This window comes from Diceros bicornis, chromosome 1, assembly GCF_020826845.1.
Source record: "Diceros bicornis minor isolate mBicDic1 chromosome 1, mDicBic1.mat.cur, whole genome shotgun sequence".
In the NCBI taxonomy this organism is placed as follows: domain Eukaryota; kingdom Metazoa; phylum Chordata; class Mammalia; order Perissodactyla; family Rhinocerotidae; genus Diceros; species Diceros bicornis.
This window is the reverse complement of record NC_080740.1, coordinates 92663752-92691682: the sequence shown is the minus strand read 5'-3', so window position 1 is coordinate 92691682 and position 27931 is coordinate 92663752. Positions and strand designations below refer to the sequence as shown.

At 41.4% G+C, this 27931-nt stretch overlaps 2 protein-coding genes across 10 annotated transcripts in view; both read right to left on the bottom strand.

Annotated features, from left to right (window-relative positions):
• The window catches only part of MAML1 (mastermind like transcriptional coactivator 1), a 43798-nt gene extending 41745 nt beyond the window's left edge, over nt 1-2053 (bottom strand). Inside the window, exon 1 of the mRNA XM_058547810.1 lies at nt 952-2053. Coding sequence (XP_058403793.1) covers nt 952-1260 — 309 coding nt within the window. The 5' untranslated portion in view covers nt 1261-2053. The remainder of the gene's footprint in view (nt 1-951) is intronic.
• Nucleotides 2054-3332: 1279 nt separating this feature from the next.
• Nucleotides 3333-27931, bottom strand: part of CANX (calnexin) — a 32981-nt gene continuing 8382 nt past the window's right edge. For all 9 annotated transcript variants that reach the window (XM_058547944.1, XM_058547889.1, XM_058547917.1 and 6 more), the window contains 14 exons: nt 20427-20603; nt 20068-20141; nt 19561-19619; nt 18947-19088; nt 18157-18238; nt 17453-17645; nt 15608-15797; nt 12424-12537; nt 11956-12112; nt 10625-10840; nt 9853-9972; nt 8129-8261; nt 7938-8017; nt 3333-5684 (listed from right to left, as the gene is read on the bottom strand). In XM_058547944.1, the coding sequence (XP_058403927.1) occupies nt 5631-5684; nt 7938-8017; nt 8129-8261; nt 9853-9972; nt 10625-10840; nt 11956-12112; nt 12424-12537; nt 15608-15797; nt 17453-17645; nt 18157-18238; nt 18947-19088; nt 19561-19619; nt 20068-20141; nt 20427-20600 (1788 nt within the window). In that variant the 5' untranslated portion in view covers nt 20601-20603 and the 3' untranslated portion in view covers nt 3333-5630. The remainder of the gene's footprint in view (nt 5685-7937; nt 8018-8128; nt 8262-9852; nt 9973-10624; nt 10841-11955; nt 12113-12423; nt 12538-15607; nt 15798-17452; nt 17646-18156; nt 18239-18946; nt 19089-19560; nt 19620-20067; nt 20142-20426; nt 20604-27931) is intronic.

Below are 27931 nucleotides of genomic sequence, written 5' to 3'. Positions count from 1 at the left end.
AGTGAGAACAAGACGACTTGACTAGTTGATACAATAAGCAATGAAATGTCCAGCAGCCCAGGCCAGTGTGGGAGAGAATAAGGAAAATTCAACCACAGCACAGGACCCGTGGGCGACATAGCACCGAGAGAGGAAAAAGAAAGAGACTGAGCGCCTAGGGACTACTTAGGAAAGTGTTCCGCGACAGCCCAGGTGAGAAGGAAGAAAGGCATGAATTAGAAATGCACAGAAGAAATTAGACTGGTAACATTCGCTTTAAAATGTAATTACCAAGAAAACAACGACAAAAAAAACTTTACGGTCTCCCTTTTATAAGTCAGTTTCAGGGAGGAAAACCTCTAACCAACAAATCTCCCGAATATCTACTGGGAACCCAAAGGGCTTAATAATTTACCAACAAACTCTCTAATACCATCAGAGATTTTAAACAGCTTTATAGATTAAAACTGGAATTATCAACAATATCGTTGGAATCACAAGTTCACAAATTTCAGGGTTGCCTAAACAAGTAATACTCCTATACAATTTAACGAGCAGTACTATGCCTTTTACTAAGTTTTCTGAAGATTTTTGGATTTTTCTATTCACAACAGTTTGATGTGGTCAACTGAAGGCCGACTTATTCCCACACGTAAGCCCCGACCCTGCAAAGAGCAAGGACCCAACAAACCTTTGCAGAATAAACGAGGCCACTATCCAGGCAACTCTGCTCCAAAGTAAAGTTCCCAAAATTTCGGAATCAAGTCTGGAAGAAAAACCTTTCCACTACCGTTCACCAGCCTTCCCAGCCGAGGCCTCAACGTCCCGTCCTCCCACCGCGCCCTCCCCGCAGATGACAACCGCTCCGGCCCGCCCGGGCAGCTCCCCCGAGCCCGGCGCAGGAGCGGCGGGCGCTGAGTCTCGCGGCGGCGGGGCAGCGCCGGGAAGGGGCTGCTCGCGCGCCCTACTCACCGCGACGGGGCGGCCGTGCTCTGGGCCGTCGGCGGCGTCGAGGCGCGGGGCCGGGGCGGGCGCCGGGGCCGGGGCGGGCGGCTGCCGGTGCTTGCCGGCGCGCTTGGCCTTGGCCTGGATGCAGCGCTGGTGCAGGGCGAAGGTGTGCTGGCGCTCGAGCTCCAAGCGCTCGGGCGACACGGCCTCGTAGCGGGCCTCGCAGGTGCTGTGGTGGCGCCGGCACAGCTCGATGCGCCGGCGGAGGCGCTCCATGACCGCGCTGTGCCGCGGCAGCGCGAACTCCGCCATGGGGCAGGTGGGCAGCACCATGGGCCGCGGGCTGCTCGGGCCGGGCCCGGGGCGGGCCTCTCGGGGCCGGCTGGCACTGCGGGCTCCGCTCCCGCCGGCGGCCCGGCCGCCTCACGGCCGCGCCATGGCCCCGCGGGCTGCGGAGCGGGATAGCGCGCGGTAGCGGGTCTTCCTGCGGCCCCGCTCGGCCCTACCCGGGCCGGCGCTCGCTGCCTACCTCAGGCCGCGGCCTGTCCCCGCCGCCCCGGCCCCATTGTTTTCCGCGCCGCCGCCGCCGCCATCTTAAAATTGTTTTCGGGGCTCTCGGAAGAGGGCGGGGCCCGGCGGCGATCCTTGCGTCACGGCTGACGAGCAGGGACTGCGGCCAATCAGAGGAGAAAAGCGGGCCGCCGAGGGACGGCGCCGAGCACGCAAGAGGCGCGGGGGCTCCCGAGCGCAGTTTAAAAGGAACCCTCAAGAGAGGGGCGGAGGGAAGCCCTGGGCGGGCCTCAATTCTGGGCGTCGGGCCGAGGATGACCGACCCGAGCAGGTCCTAAACGCCGCCCCCGCGGGCAGGCCCTTCCGGGTCCAAGGAAAGCCGGACAGTCGGCGCGGTGGAACCGGCTGGACGCAGACGCCCGCCTGAAAGCACAGCGCTTCACCATTTTCTTCGGCAGCCTCTTGAATTCGGCTTTGCTAAGCTCAAAAGTAGCCACGCTCTTCAATGTCAGCTGCTTTTCTTCGACCTCATTCCTTACACCCAGCCTCGTAATGGGTCAGAATAAGTGAACTGGAAGACCTTTCCTCTTGCACCATTCTGAATCACTGGGACTATTTCCATTTACATAAAAGTTTGAACAAGTTTCAAAAATTTAGAATTACTTTAAAAAAAAAAAAAAAAGCCCCAGCAGACGTGAGGGAGGAGGGTGTGGAAAGCCTAGCTCCATTAGTGAGGACTAGAACTGCAAAGGATGATGCGCCAGTCAAAAACGGGAAGCCTGGACTGCAAGCTTTACATGTAAAAGATGACCGATCTGTTAGGTAAAATTGAGTCACTCAACAAAATCCAACCAAAGACAATTAACCTCTAGTATTTATAACTAGTAGGCAAAGGGAGTAGGACACTGTAAGGGAAAAAACAGGAGCAAAGAAAGAGGTAGTACTAAAACTAGATAGTCTGCGTTGGCCCAAGAGATACTAGGAACAGGTAGGTATTGGCACCCTAATTGCTAAAAAGTTAAAACACAAGGTGTCAGGAGGATGCACATGAGAGGCACCATCAACAGCTCTCACATTTGTTACAGTTTTTACTAGGACCCACGAAAATGTTTATTTTAAAATCAGAAGAAAAAAATGAGTTCTTATTCAAATAGTGTCTTTACACAAATGCAGTAAAAAAATACAAGCGGCGCACCAAGGCAAAATTTGCCTCGAGTTCGTGAATGCTATGTGGTCCTGCTTTTTACCAGTCTTCAAACATACAAATTTGACACCAGCATTAAATAATTTCTTTTCCAATAGGAAACAAAATAGTAACTAGGAGCACTATATTTTGTATATTTCTCTTCAGTAGGCAATCCAAAAGCCTAGTAACGCAGAAAAAAATTAGTTTTGGCCTAACTCTCAAAAACATCCCTGAAATATGTAAGAACATGTAAAAGACGGACTCTGATTCTGAACAAAGATTTTCAAATAAAAATTTAAAAGTTCAATGGTTCCCAAAAATCTTAAAGAATATTATTTACAAACTCCCTTTCTGAGCTGCTACCCTCTTAAAAAACAGAAACTATTGAACCCTAATTGAGCAGGAAAAGGAGGCAAACCTATACTGAACTGATTGGATCAAATGCATGTGCTGAGATGTAGTAATTATTCCACTGCTGATAATACTGTTGGCCCTCCTTAAGCTCGAGTTCTGCATCCAGGGATACTGACTTGAGCATCCACGGATTTTGGTATTGGGGAGGGGCCTGGAACCAAACCCTGCAGATACCAAGGGAGGGCTGTAGTTTCTGCATATTAGCAAACTCTCAACTAGTAGGAACATTAACCCACTTTTGAAACAGTAAAACAAGCTAATTGAAGGTTACCATGAAGAAGTTCAGTCAAAAGCAGACGCTTAACGCAGGGCTTTAATGTAACACCATTTAGTAACATGACAATTTGAGAAAAGAGAAGAGTATTTTGTGGATAAGAGTAACTGAGGAACACATCTGATAGAGTGGGCGTTTTACAACAATGGGACAGATAACCAGCATGTAAAATCATAATGTAAGTACCTATTAAAGAGCTGAAAATTGCTGCTGGTCATTCACTAATGTGTAAAACATTTAATGAGAAAGCTGCACCTTCAACAAAGAGAGCAAAAAAGAGAACCAAGTTTTTTTTTTTTTTTTGGACAAACTTTGCTAAACCACCCTGGAAAGGCAAATGAACACTCTACTGATTTACATTTGTCATTCCATAGCTCAGCTGGAAGAAACTGTAAGTGAGGCATGAAATAATGGCAACAAAGAGTGAAGACGGCAGATTTCTGGAAATGCAATGATCCCACACATTTGCTTCAAGGAGAAACCTGCAGACATATTTTCAGGTCTTGCTAAGTAACTGTTTATTTGCACTCAATACATTTGGGAAAGTGTGCTACATAGCTAAGGTCACTGTGACCACAGAACAGATGAAAAGGAGAAAGCACTGAACAGCAAGAAAAATGCATCCCACCCTCATAAGAATTTAAGTGAACCAGTAAAAAACTGAAGATAAACAAAATAAACAGATACAGCCTTCATGTTTTATGAATATACTTCCTCCCCAATATCTCCCCAATATAAACACTCTGGAGTGTTTATATATTCAGTGCAAGGAACAGTATGATCGGTACATTTGAAACACTTCTAAAGAAAGAATAAAGCTAAAACAACATCTAATTCTGAATACATTTCAGTGTGGTGTAATAATGATATTACACTAGAGCGATGGGGGAGAGGCTCTGATAGCACCCATCTGCATTCCACATGAAAAAACAAACCTAAGATCACTTTTTAAAAATTCTACAAAGCAGATAAAAAAAAAGTTTCTTTTTGAACAGGACTGCTTTATCATGTAATTTTAGATGCAAGTGCTACATGAACTGCAAATGAAGACTTAAAAGGCTTAGCAGCTACAAAAATCAGATAACTCATGCTATATGTCACTCCTCCCATAAATACTTTTAGCCTGGGTTCAATTAGTCAATTCTGAATTGGCTCGCCTCTGGATTAGACTTCTAAAGTCTTTACACAGAGTAAAAGAAATGGATACAAATGAAAGATAGTATTTTATCCTGTACTTTGACCCTGAAAAGGTGTGGGTCTGCTTAAAAAAGAAGAAATATACACACAATCACAATAAAGCTTAATACTATGCAGAGCTTATAATCATTTTCAGCAATGGACTGCAAGCTGCGCTGTGAAGAAAACGCATAGCAGAGGAGAAAGCTGGAAACTTGAGGAAATAGGGAAGGAAAACAGTGTCAACACAGTGGAAGAAGCAATGAAACATCTGCATCTCTGGGGCTCACAGGCCCCAGTAGCGTTCCTTATAGAGCCACCTGCTCGAGAAGGCTGGAGCCCAGACACGCCCGGGGTGTGAAGTATGAATGCCCAAGTGCCACATTATGCCACCTCCTCCTCTAATTGCAAAGCCGTCTGGGAACTCAGCGGTTCCAAGGGCAACAGAACACACACACTTTATGGTCTAACCAACATCAAGTGAAAAGATTTTTTCTCTTTGTATATCTATTTTTAATACAACTTAAACAGAACTTCTATATAAATTTGGGCTTCCATCCAATCCCTCTCCTCAATTTCTTTAGGAGGAATTGAGTAACGGAAGCAAGCAAAACAAGATTATAACCGCAAGTGATGGCACTTTAAACATGATTATCGATTTTAAGGGACAGAGACACTTGAATGTTTTGTAATACCAAACTTAAAAAAACAAAACCAGTTATAAAAACTGCAATTTCATCTCCCTAGCATTTCTAAAGGTGGTGTTATTTCTGCAAGGACAAATTAATATATTAAATTAAGCCAAGATTTTAAACACTGGCAAAGTTCTATCACTCTATCTTAAAAACAAAGATGTTTAAAAACAAAAAAATACATGTTAGTTGCCTCATGTTACATTTCACAACCATTATGTTAGATGCTTTCTTTCTACAAAAACAGGGTCCTTTATGTCACAACTGCAATTATTTACTGCTAGATGTTTAAAATTACAGGGGCTAGTGTTCAACTGGAACCTGTTGATGGTTGACGTCTAGAGGATTTCTGAATTTCAACCTAAGGTGTGCCAGGTCCTCTCCTGGGACCACACTTGCGGGGGGCTGGGGAGGGGGAGAGGAAATCACAGATCAAGTTCTTAAGATTGTTTCACTCTCTTCGTGGCTTTCTGTTTCTTGGTGATCTGTTCAAAATTTCATCCTCCTGTTGGTTGAAAAAACAAGAAATTCACTATAATTAGCATGTTAAAAAAAAGTAAAAGTTCACCAACTTGTCAAGATCAGCCAGGCTGAGGGTAAGCCATCTGAGGAAGAAAACGAGAAGAAAAATGATTAGAAGAAAATGCACCAAAACCAATGATTGTCTCAGAGGTAGTGGGATTATGTGTGTTCTAATTTAGTCTTTTTTGTTTTCCATAAACATGCACTTTTCTCAATCTAACCCATAAACATTTTCTTTAAAAACGACCAGACACCATGCTTTCACATATCCTCCTTAATCCTGAATAATCTACTGGCCTGTGGGCACATCACCCCCATTTTGAGGCTGAGAAAGCTAGGATTCATGGGGACTGAAGACTAAGCCGAATCCCATAGAACACTCAAGACCACAAGCCCAGTGCTCTTTCTACTCTACATATCGACTTCTTATTGTGCAAGCAATTTTGGGGAATATAAAAAAGTATGTGAGACTGGCCCCTACCTGAAAGAACTCTGCGTTCTGGTTAAGACAAAATATATCCATTGAAAATATAAACAGCATTGACTTTCATCAATAGGAGGGCAGAGTTGTGGTAGCTGGAAATGCAAACTGGGTAGTTTTCCAGGAAGGAACAGAATGAAATAGAGAAGTGCTTGAAAAAGGGACGTTGGTGAGAAAGGTGCAGACTATTCTTTCTCTCATACCTCATATCCAATCCACCAGAAACCCCAGATCCAGAAGTCCAAAATGACTTCTCACACCCTCCTCTCCTATCACCCTGCTCAGGGCCACCATGGATTATTATAGCAGTCTCCTAGCTCGTCTCCTTCATTCTCTCTGGTCTATAGAAAACACAGCAGCCAGAGTAATCAGACCCAGCCACTCCTGTGCAACCACTGCAAGGGCTGCCGACTTCACTAAGAGGGAAAGCCAAGCCCATAACAGCCCAGGAGGCCCCACCTAATCTGGAGCCTTCCTCACCCTCCTTTTCTCCACCCTCTTGCTCTACTGCCACACTGGCCCTCTATCTTGTGTGTTTGTGTGTGTGTGTGTGTGTGTGTGAGGAAGATCAGCCCTGAGGTAACATCCGATGCCAATCCTCCTCTTTTTGCTGAGACAGATTGGCCCTGGGCTAACATCCGTGCCCATCTTCCTCTACTTTAGATGGGACGCCTGCCACAGCACGGCTTGACAAGCAGTGTGTCGGTGCGCGCCGGGGATCCAAACCTGCGAACTCTCGGGCTGCCTCAGCGGAGCGCACACTTAACCACTGCGCCACCGGGCCAGCCGCCACACTGGCCCTCTAGACTACCACTTTAGGCCCCTGGACTGGCTGTTTTCTCTGCCAGGAATGCTCTTCCCATAGGCATCTCTACCTTTATCTCTTTCAAGTCTTTGCTCAAATGTCACCTACTCAGTGAGGCCTACCATCTTTTTTTTTCCTTTTTGCTGAGGAAGATTCCCCCTGAGCTAACATCTGTGGCTATCTTCCTCTATTTTGTATGTGGGTCGCTGGAGTAGTGTAGGTCCGTGCCCAGAAACCGAACCTGGGCCACCAAAGTGGAGTGCACCGAACTTAACCACTGAGCCACGGGGCCGGCCCCGAGGCCTACCATCTTTAACATTGCAACCCACCCCACCTCCAGCACTTTCAATACCTTTTCTCGTCCTACTTTTATTATTCCTGGCCCATCACTTTCTAACATACTACTTACTTCCTTATAATATCTACTGCTTATTGTCTGTTTCTTCCCACTAGAATTTAAGCTCCTCAAAGGCAAGACATCTTTGTCTTGTTCACTGATAATGCTTGGCACATAATGGGCTCTCCACAAATATTTACTGAATGAATGAATCCACGAGCAACAGGGACAAAAATTTTAGAATGCAGTGATTTGTGCAAGAAATACTTTTTAAGGGCACAGTGAGGAGAGAAAGATGATGAGACAGAACTGCAAACTAATAATCTGAAGTTCCCATCTTAAAAAGCATTTTATTAGTTTTCCCCTATGACCTTCTGCTTATTCCAGAAAACCATTTTTAGCACACAAAAATACTTCTGAGGTTCAGATGTAATTTGAAACTATAAAATGTTGACCTGTATTGCTAAGAATTCCACTTTTACAAAATTGGCTTTAATAGAATTTTTACCACCACAGCCACTGAAAATTACCCTAAGAAAATACTCCTTCTACTTAAATGTACCTTCAACTTAGTTGCTTGAAATACAAAATGTACTCCCCCCCTTTCTATTACCTCTGCTTTAGGTTTTCTATCTTCCTCCTCTTGACTGACTGTGCCACCATCGTCTTCAGCATCACTTTTTTGCTTCTCTTCTAAGACAGAAAGTCAAAGTGAAACAACTAAGCAAGAACCTGCTTTTAAGAGTTTGAAACAACATCTTAGGGTCTTGGCTTAAAACACATATTTTGGGGTTTACTTCTTACCAAGTTTCTCTTCACCTTCCTCCTCCTCGTCTCCCTTGTCCTTTTCCTCTTCCTTCTCTTCTTCTTCTTCTTCTTCCTTCACATCTGGTTGAGGAGCATCAGTCTTCTTGTGCTCCGCAGGACTGGACTGTTTCTGAAATATTCCCCCAAAGCGCAACAATTTTGTTCACACTATTATGTATTACATTCTCATGTAATTTCTGAATTGTTGTTAGTGCCATCAAGTCAGTTCTTGTTTTTGTTTTTTTTGTGTGAAGAAGATCAGCCCTGAGCTAACATCCATGCTAATCCTCCTCTTTTTGCTGAGGAAGACTGGCCCTGAGCTAACATCTACTGCCAGTCCTCCTCCTTTTTTTGTCCCCAAAGCCCCAGTAGATAGTTGCATGTCATAGTTGCACATCCTTCTAGTTGCTGTATGTGGGATGCGGCCTCAGCATGGCCGGACAAGCGGTGTGTTGGTGCGTGCCCAGGATCCAAACCCAGGCCGCCAGTAGCGGAACGCACGCACTTAACCGCTAAGCCACGGAGCGGCCCTCAAGTCAGTTCTGACTCCCGGCAACCTTGTGTGCAGCAGAGCAGACCCTGCCCAGTCTTCTTGCGCCATCCTCTCACCTTCTGGCGCTATATCAGACAATGCTCCACTGCTATTCACAGGGTTTTCACGGCCAATTTTTTTGGAAGTGGGTGGCCAAGTCCTTCTTCCTAGTCTTAGTCTGGAAGTTCTTCTGAACTTGTCCATCATGGGTGACCCTGCTGGTGGCATAGCTTTCAGCATCACAGCAACACGCAGCCACCACAGTATGACAACTAATAGATGGTGGTGTGGTTCCCTGAACGGGAAGTGAACTGGGGTCTCGGCAGTGAGAGGGCCAAAAATTCACCACTAGACCACCAGGGCTGGCTAATCATTGAATGCCTATGAGCAAAATTCAGTACCAGGCTTTATACTGAGGCAGACATACGGAAATGAGTAAGATGTAATTCCTGCCCTGAGAGCTTTCTCTTTGGTAAGTGTGTGTATGGCTGAAGGCAGAAGGAACAGTAAGAACAAAGGAGTCAGGCAGGAATGTGCAGGTCTAAATAGTCCAGGTGACTGAGGCCCAGACACACAGAAGAGTGGCAGGGGATAAAGCCGGAAAAGGAACTTTGGGAATCAGGTTACAAATCATCTTGAACCAAGGTGAAGCATAATCCTTATTTGGTAGAAGTAGAGACCTTGAACAAAATTTTCTTTTTTGATTGCATATAATAAAGGCTAAACAAGAAAAACTAAAATAAGGCTGTATTACCCCTACAGGTATTTTGGCGGGGAGGGTAAGGATGCTGAGAGAGGAACAGATAATGAGAAATCAAAGATCAAATTATAAAGTACCTGAATAGAAACAGCTATGCCAGGAGGAAATGTTGGTTTGTACTCAGTTGGCTGGTTTCATATCTAAGATTCCCCACCCCTCCACCCCAGGAAGGTGCTGCCAAATATTAAGGAGACTAATACAGTGGGCTTCAATACTACTAGAAACTGAGGGGCTACAAATTCTACTTTCATCTGGACACAATCAATGGCCACTGAGAGTCGTGGATAAGGTTTCGGAGGTCAACACCAAATGTGGCCCAGCCATTACTGAGTTGCTACAAAGAAAACCTCAGGTAATATATCTTAGTTATTTTCAACGTCATAAGAGTTCTTTCTAAAAGTGACTCAAAAAAACCCACAAAACTCATACCTTTCCAGAACAGCAGAAAAGGATAACAAGAAACACAGGCAGAGCTACAGTCAAAACGTAGACCACCCAGAGCCATGGGCGCTCCTCAGCAGCCTCAAGCATCTGCCCAACTACACCAGGCTGAAAAACAAGACAGGACGGATTTCACATTCTGGCTTCTGACACCAAATAGAGGCTGCATTGTTCAATTACTACATGGCACTACTCAGGCTCCTCCTTTTTCTACGGGTTCAAGCTGAGATGTTCATACAATGTAAACGGGAAATAAGAGATAAAGCCCCAATTTTCCTATCATCAAGGTGATTTCCCTTTCGTAGATGTGAAAGCTGGCTTCTTAATCATCTGCAAAAGGCTCCTTAATTTCAGGGACCAGTGAATGAAGAATTTCTTGATCTCAGTGTCTCTGGTTCTCTAATTTGCAGCTCGGCCATATGACCAACTGTTTGAAAATTCCATATATTGGGTAACCCAAGAGTCAACATTTAAGAGTGTATTAAAATATACCTTAAATGGCAAATTTTGTTAAATATATTTTAACACAATAATAAAAAAAAATACCTTACACATAATACAAATAGAGAATTCTAAAGACTAATGAAGTCATGTTGGAAATCCCAATATTTTGTCTTTAGTAGGCATACAATCACACTTTTTATACCAATATTCCCAAAAAAGGGAAAAGACAAACTCTAGACAATAGTTTTTCACAAAAATAGCAGTTAGTTACCTGCAATAACAGATATAAATGCACAAGAAACAAGCAACCACAAACCTCGGCAGCCCCGTCAGCAGCTTTCTTCAGACCCCATCCATCACTGGCCCAATCGTCAACTACTCTTCTATCACCACAAACAATAAAGTTGTCAAAAAAAATGTCTGAGGTCATGGACCACAGTTCCAAACCAATAGCACTAAACGGCGTCATTTTGAAAGGTTCTAGATCTTCAAAGAAATCTGGATTTGCTATTTTCCGGGGTTTCCAAATTCCCTAGAGAAAAATATTTAAAAAAATCATTTCAGTTAATAATCAACACAAATTTATGGTGAACCTAAGTAAGAATTAAGATGAATTCTGCATATCAATGAAGCTAAGTGCTGACTTCGTGAAACTTAACTGAATAACAGGAAGAAAACAAAGATGCTACTGATGTTTCACACACCCTGCCTCTAAGATGTCTGGATTCCAACTACAGTCAGGTGTCACTTAACAATGGGGTACATTCTGAGAAATGTATCGTTTAGTGATTTCGTCACTGTGCCAACATTATGGAGTGTACTCACACAAACCTAGGTAGTATAGCCTACTACATGCCTCGGCTCTATGGGACTAATTTCATGGGACCACGTCCTATATGCAGTCCATCACTGACTGAAACACTGTTATGTGGCACATGACTGTACTTTCAATTTTTAATATCATCCATGACCTTGATCCAAACCATCACCTCGCTCTGCCTGGCACATTCCAACAGCCTCCACTCTTATCAACTGCTAGTAGGACTGGGAGCATAAGTCCGTGCAGAGTTCTTCAGTGGTGATTTAAAGTGTACACGATCGTCAACCAGCAATTTCACTTCTAGATAACTACCTAGACAAACAGTTACCACATACACCCAGACACGTACAAGGATGACTACTGCAGGACGGACTCAAAAAGTAAAAATGGCAACCTAAATGGCCATCAACAGAACAATCAAAGGGCAGCTTTTTTTCAAAGGGCAATTTTTTTTTTTTTTTTTTTGGTGAAGAACATTAGCCCTGAGTTAACGTCTGATGCCAATCTGCCTCTTTTTACTGAGGAAGATTGGCCCTGGGCTAACATCCGTGCCCATCTTCCTCTGCTTTATATGGGACGCCGCCACAGCATGGCTTGACAAGCGGTGCGTCGGTGCGCACCCAGGATCCCAACCTGTGAACTCTGGGCTGCCAAAGCAGAGCGCACACACTTTACCACTATGCCACCGGGCCAGCCCCTGACGTTTCCTTTGTTTTTAATCCAGTAGTTTGAATATAGTGATCCACCTGGCAGCCTCATTACAGAGAAAACTTCTATCTGAACGCAAACACAACAACGAAGTAACTCAACCATCAAGAGGCACACACCTGGTAGTTAGGATTGTCAATCATGGGAGGCTTCCATTTGCCCTTATAATTAGGGTTGTCAATCATAGGTCGCTGCCAGACACCACAGCCAGGGGCCGACTCACACTTAGCGTTGGCAATCTGAGGGGCCTCCCATTCTCCATCCATATCTTCATCCCTGTAGAGATATAAACAAATTATAAATGGGTTCTGTGATACAGGACTGTGAACAGCCCTCCTTGGACTCCTTTTAAATCCTGCAGGAATGCTTTCACAGTGACATACTATAGAACATTATCTTGTTTCTACATTTCCAGTAACAAGGGTTTTTCATGACAGATGCATTAAAAAAGAGAGAGAGAGAGAGACAAAAATGTAATTAAATTTGTTGAGCTCTACACTTAAGTTTGACCCTTTGACTATATTTAAGAATTAACTTTTACTTCAGTAAAAAAGCAAGTAATTTAAAACGTTAACCGAAGCTCGTACCAATCCTCTGGCTTCTCTGCATCTGGGTCAGGTACATATTCAGGCTCATCATCCAACCAGCCCTCAGGCTTTGTGGCTTCTTCATCTGGAATCTTAGCAGGGGCATCTTCATCCCTTAAACACCAGAGAAAAAGCCAGTTATGACACCACTGACCAGAGAACCACATGTGGTCCAGCTTTGTGAATCTGAAACAGGGCAATCTAAAAGTATTTAGTTCTTTATTAATCTCAAAACTTAAAATAATTAGTCCTAGAAAATATCTGTAGGGCCGGCCCAGTGGCGAAGCTGTTAAGTGCGCGCTCTCCGCTTCAGTGGCCTGAGGGTTTGCAGATTCGGATCCCGGGCGCGCACCAACGCACCGCTTGTCAAGCCATGCTGTGGTGGCATCCCATATCAAGTAGAGGAAGATGCGCACAGATGTTAGCCCAGGGTCAATCTTCCTCTGCAAAAAAAAGAGGAGGACTGGCATCGGATGTTAGCTCAGGGCTGATCTTCCTCACACACACACAAAAAAATCTGTAAATCATATACAGGATAAGGGCCTAGTATCCAGAATAGATAAAGAACTCTCCCAATTGAATAATAAAAAGACAACTCAATTGAAGAACCAGCAAAGAATTTGAAAAGACATTTCTCCAAAGATAGACGAATGCCCAATAAGCACATGGAAAGATGTTCATCATCATCAGCCTTCAGGGAAATGCAAATCAAAACCACAATAACGGGCCGGCCCCGTGGCTTGGCGGTTAAGTGCGCGTGCTCCGCTGCTGGCGGCCCGAGTTTGGATCCTGGGCGCGCACCAACGCACCGCTTCTCTGGCCATGCTGAGGCCGCGTCCCGCATACAGCAACTAGAAGGCTGTGCAACTAGGACATACAACTATCTACTGGGGCTTTGGGGGAAAAAAAAAATAAATAAAATCAAAAACAAAAAACAAAAACAAAAACACCACAATAAGATACCACTTAACATCCACTAGGATGGCTATAAAAAAGAAAACTTATCAATAAAAACAAGTGTTGGTGACAATGTGGAGCAAATGAAACCCTCATACATTGCTTGTGGAAAGCAAAACGGTGCAGCAGCTTTAGAAAACAGTTCGGCAGTTCCTCAAAGTCAAACGTAGAATTACCATATGACCCAGCAATTCCACTCCTAGGTACGTATCCAAGAGAAATGAAAATGTATATCTACCCGAAAACTTGTACATGAATGTTCATAGCAGCATTATTCACAACTGTAGCCAAAAAAGGGCAACAAACCCAAAGGTCCATCAACTAAGGAATAGATACATAAAATGTGGTATTACCCACACAATGGAATATTATTCAGTCATAAAAGGAAAGAAGTACTAATACACGCTTCAACATGGATAAATCTTGATAACATTATGCTAAGTGAAAGAAGCCAGACACAAAAGGTCACATAGTATATTATTCTATGTCCGGAATAGGCAAATCCATAGAAACAGAAAGTAGATTAGTGGTTGCCAGAGGCTGGTGGAACAAAGAAATACAAGTATCTGCTTAATGGGTTTGGGTTTCTTTTTCGGTGATAAAAATGTTCTGGAATTAGACAGTGGTAATGGTTGCACAACACTGTAAATATACTAAACCATTGAACTGTACACTTTAAGTGGGTGGATTTTAGTATATGAATTATAACTCAAACAGCTACTCCTAAAATAAAAGTTCATCAAGAAGTACCTAATTTCAAAGTTTAATGCAGTTACTATAAGACAGTGCCCCTTTGGCTGGTAAGCAAAGACATCTTCCATCTTTGGTCAGGATTATGCTTATTTTTGAACCATGCTAGTTTTAAATTAATTGTATGAGAACTTGTAAAACATTCAGCTGACCCTTTTAAGCTGAACATTCACCCCCAACCCCAAAATGAAACAGCTGGTTAAGGAATACAATACTGAACTAGGCTGAGTCCAGATTGAATGTTCATCAAACATACAAATAAACTCAGCATTTACACTAGTGCAGCATAAAAGTTCAGGTACACATACTTTAACTTTAAGGAAGGAAAAACACCAACTAGAATTTAATTGCTAAGTCTAAGTGGATACTTTTACAAATGGAAGATCAGTTTTACTGCTTCTCTTCCTTCACTTTCTGACATTTCTGAAAGTCACTGCGGGCCGGCCTGGTGGTGCAGCGGTTAACGTGTGCGCTGCTTCGGCGGCCCGAGGCGCACTGACGCACCGCTTGTCAAGCCATGCTGTGGCGGCGTCCCACAACAAGTAGAGGAAGATGGGCATGGATGCTAGCCTGGGGCCAATCTTTCTCAGCGAAAAAGAGGAGGATTGGCATTGGATGTTAGCTCAGGGCTGATCTTCCTCGAAAAAGAAAAAAAACAAAAAAGAAAGAAAGAAAGATTAAGTCACCATACTGGAGCTCAAACATGGCCAACCCCTCCTGTTTTCATTTCTCATCACTCCCAATTTGTACCCTACATAGAAGGCCACGTATACTCAATCTTCCTCATAGATGTCAAGCTCACTCCTGCTCCTCTAATTTTGCACGTGTTCTTCTTCAACCAGGAGTATCATTTCCCATCTTCACCACTTAGTTAACGATCATCCCACTTTCAAGCCTCAGTTCGATTTGCCCTGCTCCAAGAAACCATGCCTGGATTAGCGATACCTGGTGTGCTGGTCACCAAGCTACATCTACTATCAGACCACTCACCATATGCATGCTACCTTTATTTGCCTGTCTTACAACTGGACTGTGAGCTGTGTAGGCACCGATGCCCTTGTGGCTTTATATTCTGCTGCCCAGCACAGAGCCGAGATCTCAAGTACTGTTTAAATAGGAAAAAGGTTATTTTTCAAATTAAAATTTAAAATTTGAGGACTCCAGCTTTACATGTGAATTCATAGACGTACTGGAAAGGCCAGGCCAAGACACCCACAGTTCTGCCACAAACCAATTGTATTACCACAGGCAAACTCTATCATCAATTTCAGCATTTTGTGGCTTGTAAAATGGTGTGAGGCAATCCAGATGATCACCACAGCCCCTTTCAGTTATAGTAGTCTACGTATTTTTCCTAGCATTTAGACTGTATCATAGATTATTGAAATCACCAGATCTCAATCAACATTTAGTTGTTCAAGCCACGTGAATATGCGAAATGCTCCACTGCACTCAAAGACAGATCTTAAGGACTCACCAGTCATCTGGTTTGACAGCATCGGGATCTGGTATTTTTGGTCTTTCATCCCAATCCTCAGGCTTCCGGTCTTCTGGGTCCTCAATTTCACGAGAGGGATTTACAGGAGGAGTCATGTCATTCAGCAGATTTCCACTGTTCACAATAGACTGGTCCACTAATATTTCAAAACTATTATCTGGATTCAAGACTGAAAAAAAATTAAATGCAATTTTAAAAAGTTAATTAACCACTCATTGCCAAGCTCTCTTTACCACAACACAAAAGATCACATTTCTAACAGAGGGCAGAAGCATGGAGTAAAGACCTCAGCATTAGAGTTAGAGCATGGTCTCAGGGCCTTCGGCGAGTTAACCCTCTTTCCCTTTTTTAACATCCATGGCAATCCTCCTTCTTTTTGCTGAGGAAGACTGGCTCTGAGCTAACATCTATTGCCAATCCTCCTTTTTTTTTTTTTCCCCAAAGCCCCAGTAGATAGTTGTATGTCATAGTTGCACATCCTTCTAGTTGCTGTATGTGGGACTCGGCCTCAGCACAGCCAGAGAAGCAGTGCGTCGGTGCTCGCCCGGGATCTGAACCCCGGCCGCCAATAGTGGAGCACACATGCTTAACCACTAAGCCATGGGGCTGACCCCCTCTTTCCCTTATTCATAAATCATAAATGGTGGTTCCTCAGGTTTTTAGGAATTAAAACAAATGATAGATAAAATTTAAAACACCAAAAGATTTCATTTACAGACATTAAAAAACCAAAGGTACATAAACTAATGCAATATTGGTCTGACACAAATGGTTACACACCAGTCAACAGGCAAATAAGTTTATTTATGTTTTAAAACCACCCCCCAGTAGAAAAGGCCCATTTCCTCATTTTTTAGCTGGTATTACCACCACCTACGTTGTACTTTTGGAGTCCAACGGAAAATGAAAACACAATTTTAAATCTATAAAAGAATCTAAGTGTGACTTATGCTAAAGCCTGGATCCCACACGTACATGTCTCTAATAGGCAATTGACTAGGTCACAGCACATCCATACCACAGCAGACAATGGAGTTCTATGCTGCTGTCCTCAGTAATAACAAAAATGAGCAACGTTATCAATGATATGTACTCTCATGGAAAGATTCTCACTTTTATGAAGTTAGGAGAGCAAGTAAAATATAGCATATTTAACTTTTACTTAGAAATTACATGTGTGTTTATACACATCCATGTGTTTATTTACATATGGTCAAATATATATCACAATGTTGATATTTCAGATAATTTTAAATGTCCTTTTGCTTATTTCTATTTTTTTTAATTTCTATACTGAATACATATTACTTTTGTTATAAAGAAAAAAGGTTATTGTATTCTTTAGCAAAAGAGGCATATTTATATGTGATCTCAAACCAGCAGGAAAAGCTTCATTAAAATAAAAAAAGCCATTCCAATATCCAAATGATCAAACTCAATTGTCCAGGTGTTGGAGAATCCACAGTTCAACTAAAAGATAATTTTAAAAAACTGTATATACATTTCCATTGTATGTCCTATTATTTAACATTTTATCAACAAGAAAATAAACAAAGGGAGGAAATGAAGGGATCAGCAGAGAAGCTCTTTATAGGACATAAAAGCTTATTCTTAAAATTGTCTCAAACCCCAGTTCTCAATTCAACTTATGGAAGAGAAGCTTCTTTTAGTGCTGAGAAATTAAGTTCATTTCACCACAAGGACATTACGTCAACAGAGACCCTTATTTGCAGAGTTGAGTCTTCTCCAGACGTGCAGTCTTTAAATTAAACAGATGATAAACGTGTAGCGTCATAAAACCCCAAAGTTAATGTTTTTTCTTACTTAATGTATAAAGATGTGTTTTCTTATCAGTAAAATAGGTCTTCAGATCTGCATCTGGCCTCTTAGCATGCTTTTCTTCATATATACCCGTTTTTGGGTTTTTGTGGCGGAAGATGAAGTGCAATTTATAGTCCTCTCCACATTTATCTGGACCAAACATAATCGTATAAGGGGTCTTGTCGTGGAACTGATCCTTCAGAAACAAAATGGATTATTTTAAGTAACTCCAAGTGTTCAAAAGCAACCTTTCAAAGGGTGATATTTCCTCTTATTAAATCCCAAATAAATTAGTGTAACCTTAAAGGAAAAGCTGATTCATTTATGAGGTTTGTATAGATACCAGTGAAAATAACCAGAAATTACTAGGAAATTTTATATGAGAATATATGAAAGTGTTTCAAAAAACAAAGTAATGCATATATCTAGATAGTTACTGCTTCTTTCATAAAACAAAGAAATAAGTTTGCTAAAACTAAAAATTGCACAGAACAGAAATCAGGGATAAGACAGAACAGCTTTAAAATTCGCATTTCAAATAAAAAGCATGGAAGTGGCAAAGTCAATATTCCCAATCCTCCAAAATATTTCGACAGCAGGAGAGGAGGCCTTTATTTTCACAGGTCTTACAAAATTTTCTTTCCTTTTCTCTAACATTCTTAAAAAATAACTGTGGGTGGCCACATAAAAAAATAGGAAGTACCTACCAGGTTGAGTTCTGGAGTTTTAGAAAGCAGTTTCACATAGGCACCACCACATTCTATTCCATTTTGGAAATTAACCTCATACCTAATTTCAGAGAGAAAAGCAGAAAACCATATGGCATTTTGAAAGATCAAATTTCTTAATTTATTTCCCCTTTCCCCCATCTTGGTCACATGTTTTATCACGGGTCACATGTTTATACTAAAGAAAGATTCCATCTTCTATTGGTTTTAAATGGTTACTAATCCCATAAAAATAAAATAAAACCTTAACACAGATTCCCAGTAAATACTTTTCACAAAATCCAGAAGATCATTTGCTATCAGAAGGAAAAATAGCCGATTTGTTTCAAAATAATTTATTGAGCAGGAAATAATTTATTGATGCTTAAATACACTCAAAAGTCCCTATTGTGGGGCTGGCCCAGTGGTGTAGCAGGTTAGGTTCACGCCTTCCACTTCAGTGACCTGAGGCTCACAGGTTCAGATCCTGGGCCTAGACCTACTCACTGCTCATCAAGCCACGTAGAGGCAGCGTCCCACATAGAAGAGCTACAACTCTACAACTATGATACACAACTATGTACTCGGGCTTTGGGGAGGCAAAAAAAAAGGGAAGACTGGCAACAGATGTTAGTGCAGAGCCAATCTTCCCCCCCCGAAAAAAAAAATCCCTATTGTAACATATAATTATTCGCATAATTTTTTTACACAGAGTAATAGTTTTATAATATAATGTCTTCTGAAATCACCCTTTCTAAAAAGCTTCTATCACACAAGCGTTTTCACTCACTGAACAATGAGAGGCTTGGTATCAAACAGGAAGGGCTTGTTCAGTTTAGCGGAGATGGCATGATGCTTGGCCCGAGACATCAATACAAGTCCTTTATCGCCTGGAAGCTTTGTTTCCTTCATTTCATCTACCTCCCATTTTCCTGCAAGACAACAAAGTGAAGTTCCACTCCTTAACTATAACTTTGAAGGTCCTTTAAATGGTAACAAACCAAACTCCAAGTTGTGCAAGTCTATCATACTGACAAATTCTTAACATATCCCATTTACCTATGAAAGATGGCCTAATAATATAAACAGACATATATTTGAAAAGTACTAGGATATCGTATTTAAAAACTTATAGCATGTTCATTTTACCAATGCCTAGAAAAGTCCTTCCATTTCCAACACGCAGCACCATAGGTGATAAATTATCTTTCCACTGTATGGTGTAAAACAAACATTAAACAGGTCTAACCCTAGGAAATATAATGGAGCACACAAAAATAGCAAAACTTCCAAGGAAAAATCTTAAAATGTATACATACTCCTTTTAAACCAGTCTTAACAGATACCACGGAAACATGTCAAACCTCAATCTGCTATTATAGCTAAATCAAATGGAACTCTCACCATCATATTTGGCAATTTCATCATCAGTGTCATCTTTCTTGGCCTTGGATAAAATCCACCTGTAATTAAGACAAACCCCAAAATTAAGATTCAAATGATAGCTGGCCTGTGAAAAGAAACAATGTAAATACCAATAAAAGCAGGATCTATCTAGCTCTTCTTAGCCTACTTAACCACCCTACTTTCAACTTTTAAATCTGTCACATAAGTAGTAATAATATATTGTACTCAACTCATAAACCTGTAAAAAAAACCGACCAAATCCATGAAATAATTCTACTCAAGAGAAAAAATTTTTCTCAAAGAACAAAATATAGGGTGCAGAAGGAGAGAGAAATGGAAGTATAACTGCATGTTCTGAAAGACTGTTTTCCTAAATGGGCATGAACACTAGGGATATAAAATAGTATTTCACTACATAAACTGCTATCCAAAAAAGAATCGACTATTCCATCCTGTTTACATGAGTGTTTGCCTCTAAGATTTTTTCCCCTAAGAAATACTTACCCTGAGAGAGTTCCTCTGTCGAAGGAATCAGCAAAATACACTTCCCCTGTTGGCACTGGAGCTTTGTAGGTGACCTGTGTTGAAAACAAAAATGAACTAAGAATCGAGATTTTCAGCAACATTCCTTTCTTAGTAAGATTTATTCTCTTGGTTTGCTTTAAATTATCACAAAACTTTCACAGCTTACCCTCAAATTCAATCCATATAATTTATCTTTGGCAATATATAACAAAGGCTGTAAGAAAGGTCAATAAGTATTTTAGCAAACTTTGCTTTCCCTTTGGAAAGGATCCAAATTTACCTTCATCCTTTGATTATCTCAAGAGGTAAAATGAATAGATTCAAAGAACACTTCAAACCTTTGGAGATGGAGGAGTGCTGGTGTCTGGTTTCGGTTTTGAGTCTTCTACCTCTTCAATCACATCATCGAGGTCATCCTCAATATCAATCACATCATCATCATGTCCATCATGAGCCTTAACAACAGCAGTTCCAATGACCAGTAACATACACAGCAACCACTTCCCTTCCATGATCTACATATAAAAAGGGTAAAGTAAGTTAAACATACAGCCTTCTTTTAAAAGTTTTGTAAAGACCACTAACCCCTCTCAATTAAAATTAAGGCTTTAAAATCAGAGCTAAAGAGAACTTTACTGTGAATATTTCATTTTACAGATAAAAAAAGTGAGCCCAGAGAGATTAAGGGGTTTTCCTAAAATCAGTTAGTTAAAAGATTCAATTTAAAGAAAATTTCAAAATAAAACTCAAACAACTGTGCCCATATAGAATATCATGTTGGCTACAGAGATCTAGGTCTAGAGCGTTCAAACACAATTTCAAACTACCCTCTTGCATTTGTAAAGAGCTTGACAATGCACAAAAGCCCCTTACATGTATTAATTTACAATGAGTACTGATTAAAACATTACAATGAAATGGTAACAGCCTCACATTAAAAACTTAATATAGATACTGACGCTGTTGTTCAAAGATCAAGTGTAGATATGGTTTTACATTAGTGTTTTAAGACTCAACAACAAAAATATTAAACCAAGGACCAGCAACTTTTATCTCATTTTCTAAACACTTAAGTGCCTTGCGTATTGTATTAGACTGCCACAGGTGGTAGTGGGTCCTCTTTCCAAGGACCACAGATCTAAAGATATCAAAACTGAGCCACATGGATGCACAAAATGATTTGGTAGTTTTCAGTATAGAGTTGCAATTCTGCAAAATGAAAAGACTTCTGAAGATGGATGGAGGTGATGGTTGCACAGCAATGTGAAGGTACTTCATGCCACTGAACCGTACATTCAACAACGGTTAAAATGGTAAATCTTATATGTTTTTACCACAATAAAAAAAAAACATTGAAAAATAAAAAGAGGGGCCGGCCTGGTGGCATAGTGGTTAAGTTCATGTGCTTCATTTTGGCGGCCCAGGGTTCATGGGTTTGGATCCCAGGTGCAGACCTACACACGGCTCATCAAGCCATGCTGTGGCAGTGTCCCATATGCAAAAGAGAGGAAGATGGGCACAGATGTTAGCTCAGGGACCATCTTCCTCAGGCAAAAAGAGGAAGATTGGCAACAGATGTTAGCTCAGGGCCAATCTTCCTCACCAAAAAAAACAAAACAAAACAAAAAAAACCTCTGAGCTCAATTTTTTTGGTCTATTGCTTACAATGCAGATCTTTATTTCTCATGCAAAATCCAAAAACAAAAAAAAGAAAGAAACTGAAGTAGAAAGCTCCTTCATAAACTTCAATGGCCCCAATTCACAACCAAGGCTGCAATTTTTACCAATTAAGTTTCTAGAAAAAATATATGTCAGCTTATTCTAATGCTGAATTTAACGCCAAATTCCTTATAAACTGTATAATCCTTTAAAGTAAGTAACTCAACACAGAACTAGATTTTCACATATCATTTGGGGGTATTTCTTTTATTACACACCTTGGGACTATGTTCACAAAATGAAAGAACGTCGCATTTCCAAATGCTTAGCATTTAGGCAGTGTCGAAAATACGTGCTAAATAAAATCATTCATAACCTTTCATGGACTGGTATTAGTTTTTAGAAGAAACTCTCAATGTGAACATTTTTCTATGGTTTCTTATATTTAAAAAAAATACCATAATCTTTCATTTATTCCCTGCTAAGACCTTTATTCTCTACCGTCAAAATAATATACATAACATAGCAATATCACTTTGTTTGATTTACAACTACAAGAGATTCTCCAAAACTAAACAGGTTGATTCAACACTTTTTTCTAAATCAACTCTATACAACCCCAAGTTCTCTCTCATAGAAACAATGCTATAAATGGTGGCTGGATTCTCAGGGATAAGCTACAAAACCAAATTAACCCAAAACATAGCGAAAACAATATATGGTTACATCTTTTTAAAAATAAAACAAAATGTGGTAAGACTAGTAGTAATTAAGTAAAGCACAAAACCAATGGATTAATTAGGCCTAAGTATGGATGCTAGAACACTATTGCTCAAGGACAAGCTAATCAGGAAGATAGGGTCCAGTGGGCTAACTACATACTCACCTTTAAAAAAGGTAGGGCTGATTTTTTCCCTTAATAATTTTAAATTTGTTGATACATTGTTGTTATAGACTGAACTGTGTTCCCCCCAAAATACATATATTGAAGCCCTAACTCCCAATTTGACTATATTTGGAGATAGGATCTTCAAGGAAGTAATTAATGTTAAAAGAGGTCATAAGGGTGGGGCCCTAATCCAGTAGTACTGGTGTCCACATAAGAAGACAAAGAGACACCAGGAGTGCTCATGCACAGAGGAAAGTCCACGTGAGGACACAGCAAGACGGCAGCTCTCCCCAAGCCAAGGAGAAAGTCCTCACCAGAAACCAACCCTGGTGATACCTTGATCTTGGACTTCCAGCATCCAGAACCGTGAAGAAACAAATTTCAGTTGTTTAAGCCCCCGAGTCTGTGGTAGTCTGTTATGGCAGCCCAAGCAAACTAATACAATTGTCCTTAGGTTTTTAAGTATTATGTTGTAGGGCAGTGCTTCTTAAACTTGAGCAGCCATGAGCATCATCCAGGGGGCTTGAGGCTGGGCCTCATCCAGAGTTTCTGATTCAGTAGGTCTGTGCTGGGCCCCAGGCCCAGACTTTACCTTCCTAACAAGTTCCAGGGAATGCTGAGGCTGCTGGGTCAGGAACCACACTTTGAGAACCACTGATTAGGGTTTATGAATAATCTATTTGTGCTTTGTTTTCCAGTTTATAAAGCACTTTCACATACATTGTTTCCTGTAAACCTCCCATGAGGTCTCATTTACTTTACACATTAGGAACAAAGACAGTGAAATTAAAATAATCTACTCATTATCACAACCAATAAGTGAGATTCAAAGAATCCAAGTCCTATATTTCTATCACACTAGACAAAATGTTACTATGTAGTTGAATACTGAGGAGGTGTGATAGAGACAGGACAGGAAGACTGGCCGGGAAAAGCAGTAAATGGAGTGATCTGGAATGTGGGATTCAGGCAGGGCTTAGCGAGGGAGGGTACAACTGCAGAGCAGCCAGCCCAGGTTGGTGGACCAAGAACCAGGGGGTAGGAAGGCATCCACGTGGGGGAGGCAGAATGGCCCCAGTGAAAGGAAAAAGTTTCCAGGTAGCAGAAGGCTACTGGCACTGTCAGGAACAACACAGGAAGTCTCCAGCAAACTTCAGGAAATGCACTTCTCTCCCACCACCAATTCCCCTACACCCCTGAGTTGCAGAACCTGGTTTTTCAGGTTATGAGAAGTGTGCAGGCGCTCATCTGTTACTTTCACATTATCCAGAGGGTTGTTAAAGCTATGAGAAATCACTACTGCCAAACCATGACAAATCAATTCTCATAGCTGTGCATGTATGAGCCTTAGCCCCTGCTAGCTTTACATACGCGGGGTTTTTTTTGTGTGCGTGTGAGGAAGATCAGCCCCGAGCTAACATCTGCTGCCAATACTCCTCTTTTTGCTGAGGAAGATAGGCCCTGGACTAACATCCATGCCCATCTTCTTTTACATGTGGGACACCTGCCACAGCATGGCTTGACAAGCAGTGGAGCACGCACACTTAACTAAGCGCTATGCCACTGGGCCGGCACCTACATATGCTGTTTTAACAACTGTAATTTGCCAATACTCCCAAGAAAATGCTACAGTCAATACATCTAGATCCAAGAGCCACTATTAAACTAGCTTAAATGTTCCAAGATAAGGCAAAGATGTGAAGCAAAACAGGAACTCTCACTTCATTGCTGGTGAAAACACAAAATAGTACAGCCACTTTGGAAGATAGTTTGGCAATTTCTTACAAAGCTAACCATAGTCTTACCATATGATTCAGCAACTGTGCTCCTAGTAGTTACTGAACTGGTCCCAAAGCTTACAAATGCACAAAACACTGCACACGAATGTTTATAGCAGCTTTCTTCATACTCACTCAAAATTTGAAGAAACCAAAATGTTCAACAGATGAATAATAAACTGTAGTATATACCCATACAATGGAATGTTATTCAGCAATTTAAACGTGAGCTATCGAGCCACAAAAAGACTTGGATGAATCTTTTTGTGTGTGTGTGAGCAAGATTAGCCCTGAGCTAACATCCGATGCCAATCCTCCTCTTTTTGCTGAGGAAGACTGGCCCTGGGCTAACATCCGTGCCCATCTTCCCTTATTTTATAGGTGATGCCGCCACAGGACGGCTTGACAAGCGGTGCGTCGGTGCGCGCCCAGGATCCGAACCTGCGAACCCCGGGCCGCCAAAGCAGAGTGCACGCACTTAACCACTATGCCACTAGGCGCTATGACTTGGATGAATCTTAAATGCATATTGCTAAGTGAATAAAGCGAGTCTGAAAGGTGACATGCTGTGTAATTCCAATTATATGACATTCTAAAAAGGCAAAATTCTAGATACGTAAAAAGATCAGTGGCTGCCAAACGTTTGGGGAACGGGACCAGGTTGAATCAGTTAAGCATAGGGAATTTTTTAGGCAGTGAAACTATTCTGTATGTTGCTGTAATTACGGACACATGATACTATGCATTTGTCAAAACTCATAAAACTTTACAGCACAAGGAGTAAATCTTAATGTATGAAAATTTAAAAAAATCATTTAGAAAGTCACGTGATGCAAGGACAGCATGCAGGACGTGACAAAACAATCTAACTGTACTACAAACCTCATTGAAAGGGGTGGAGGGAAAAGATGCTGACCTAAGTAACTGTGGAAATGAGTGGAGTCTGTAAAACTAGACTACAAAAGCACTGTTCTGGTTGATAAGTTGTTTCACATGGTGTACAGGTCAACAATTCTGCCATACACATATACTGCCATACGCATATATTGGAATTGAACAATTAAATAAGTGGATGGTGGGAGCCACTTTCACTGTTAGGTGTGGGAATTCACAGATAAGCAAGGGAAAGAGGCTAGAATAATCCACATGTTAACGGGAGAGAGTCGCAGATATCAGTACAAACTCATGTTTAGTGTAACATACAGAGGGTTACATATAGAAGTACTTATACATACATGCATATATATCAGTATATATTTCCTTGCTCAGTTAGCTGAGAAGGCCTAGAAGAAACCACACCCTAGTAGCAATAAATACTCCTTGTACCAAGATCTTGGTTTCCAATATTATCTCCAATAAAAGGAAACAGGGCTCCTTAGAGAAATGGCTGATTCTAGTATTGGGGCAAGAAATATATAAGACAAGCCCGGAGCATCTTGTAGTGCCAGAAAGGAAAGAAGCATCCAAAAAAAAAACCAAAAACCCACAATGATGTGGGATATACGAAAGGAACACAATAAAATGCAACAGCCAAAGCTGGGACAATATGAGCAACAAAGTGGTACTGGATTATATCCCAAAGTATAAAACAAACGCCCATGAATCTATACTGATATAAATATACGACTAAGTAAATAAATAAATGGGGGAGGAGAGACAAATTTCCCATGCAGAAACATTCCAAATAATTTATGTAGATACTCCAGGCTCAAGGAGGTGGAACATAACCCCCCACTCCTTATGTGTGGGCTGCTCAATAGCAACTTCCTTCCAAAGAGCAGGGGCAGACAGTATGGACAGGGGGAAAAACAGAGGAACTTTATGTGGAGAAATCGGGCACATGCTACCTCAGCTAGGTGATCAAGGTCAACATCAACGGTGATACATCATATCGACAGTATGTATGTACCCTTGATACAACGTGCTGAAAAAAGTACTTTAACTTCTGTGGTCTTTCTCCCCAAAATCCCTACCCCCAGTCTAATCATGAGAAAAACATTAGACGAATCCCAATAGAGGAACATTCTACAAGATAACCTGACCAGTAGTCCTCAGAAGTGTCAAGGTCATTAAAAACAAAGTCTAGGGGCTGGCCTGCTGGCACAAGTGGTGAAGTGCGCACGCTCCGCTGTGGTGGCCCAGGGTTCGCCGGTTTGGATCCTGGGTGCACACCGATGCACCGCTTGTCAGGCCATGCTGTGGCGGCGTCCCATATAAAATAGAGGAAGATGGGCACGGATGTTAGCCCAGGGCCAATCTCCTCAGCAAAAAAGAGGAGGATTGGCAGATGTTAGCACAGGGCTGATCTTCCTGACACACACAAAAAAAAAGTCTAAAAAGCTGTCACAACTAAGAGGCGCCTAAGGAGACACGATGTACTGTGGCATCCTGGAACAGAAAAAGGACAGTAGGTAAAAACAAAGGAAATCTGGGGCCGGCCCCGTTGCTTAGCGGTTAAGCGCACATGCCCTGCTACTGGCGGCCCACTGAGGCCGCGTCCTACATACAGCAACTAGAAGGATGTGCAACTATGACATACATCTACTGGGGCTTTGGGGAAAAAAGGAGGAGGATTGGCAATAGATGTTAGCTCAGAGCCGGTCTTCCTCAGCAAAAAGAGGAGGATTAGCATGGATGTTAGCTCAGGGCTGATCTTCCTCACACACACGAAAAAAAAAAAAACAAAGGAAATCTGAATTAAATATGAACTTTAGTTAATTATTTATCAATACTGGTTCATTAATTATAATAAATGCAGTATACTAATGGAAGTTGTTAATAATGGGGGAAACTGGGTATGGGTTATATGAGAATACTCTACTATTTTCATAATTCTCCTGTAAATTTAAAACTGTTCTAAAAATTAATTTATTTTAAAAAAAAAGCATGTTCTACTACTATGCCTCAAATGTTGATCTCACTACCCCTCCAAAAAAATCTTGGGGCTGAAATATACTATAGGAATCTAGTCTAACTCTCCTTTTTGAGAAGAAACTGAGGTATAGAGATTGACTTTCCAAAAATCAGACTGTTATTGGCAGAATCAGGATCAGAAGCCAAGGTTTCTGTCTCCCAATACAGTGCACCCTACTTGGTAATTCTATACTGCTTTTGTCGTAAAGACATAAAATGATTTTTCACATATTTTAATGTGTAAGAGGATTTCAGAAGTTTTTTCTCCTTTTAAGTACTCATTTGTCTTTACATTTACAGACTCCTAAGCAGACAACATACTTCTCTGTTGTCAGCACTGTTTCTAAGATTATCAATAGGAAATATGTAACAAGTAGCTCAACAACAAAGCAATAATGATTTTAGAAAACAAACAGCACACCTCTCCCCCAACTTCCCCAAAGCCACAGAGCAAATGGTCCCTAGATATGGAATGCTCAAGAATAAAAGTGAATAAAGAAATTACCTTTAAACCAACTAAGAGCTTCCTGTAGTAAAGAAATGTTTACCACATTTCCCAAAATTCCCTTCTACATCCCAGTTCACGCTCACTAAGATGTATTAG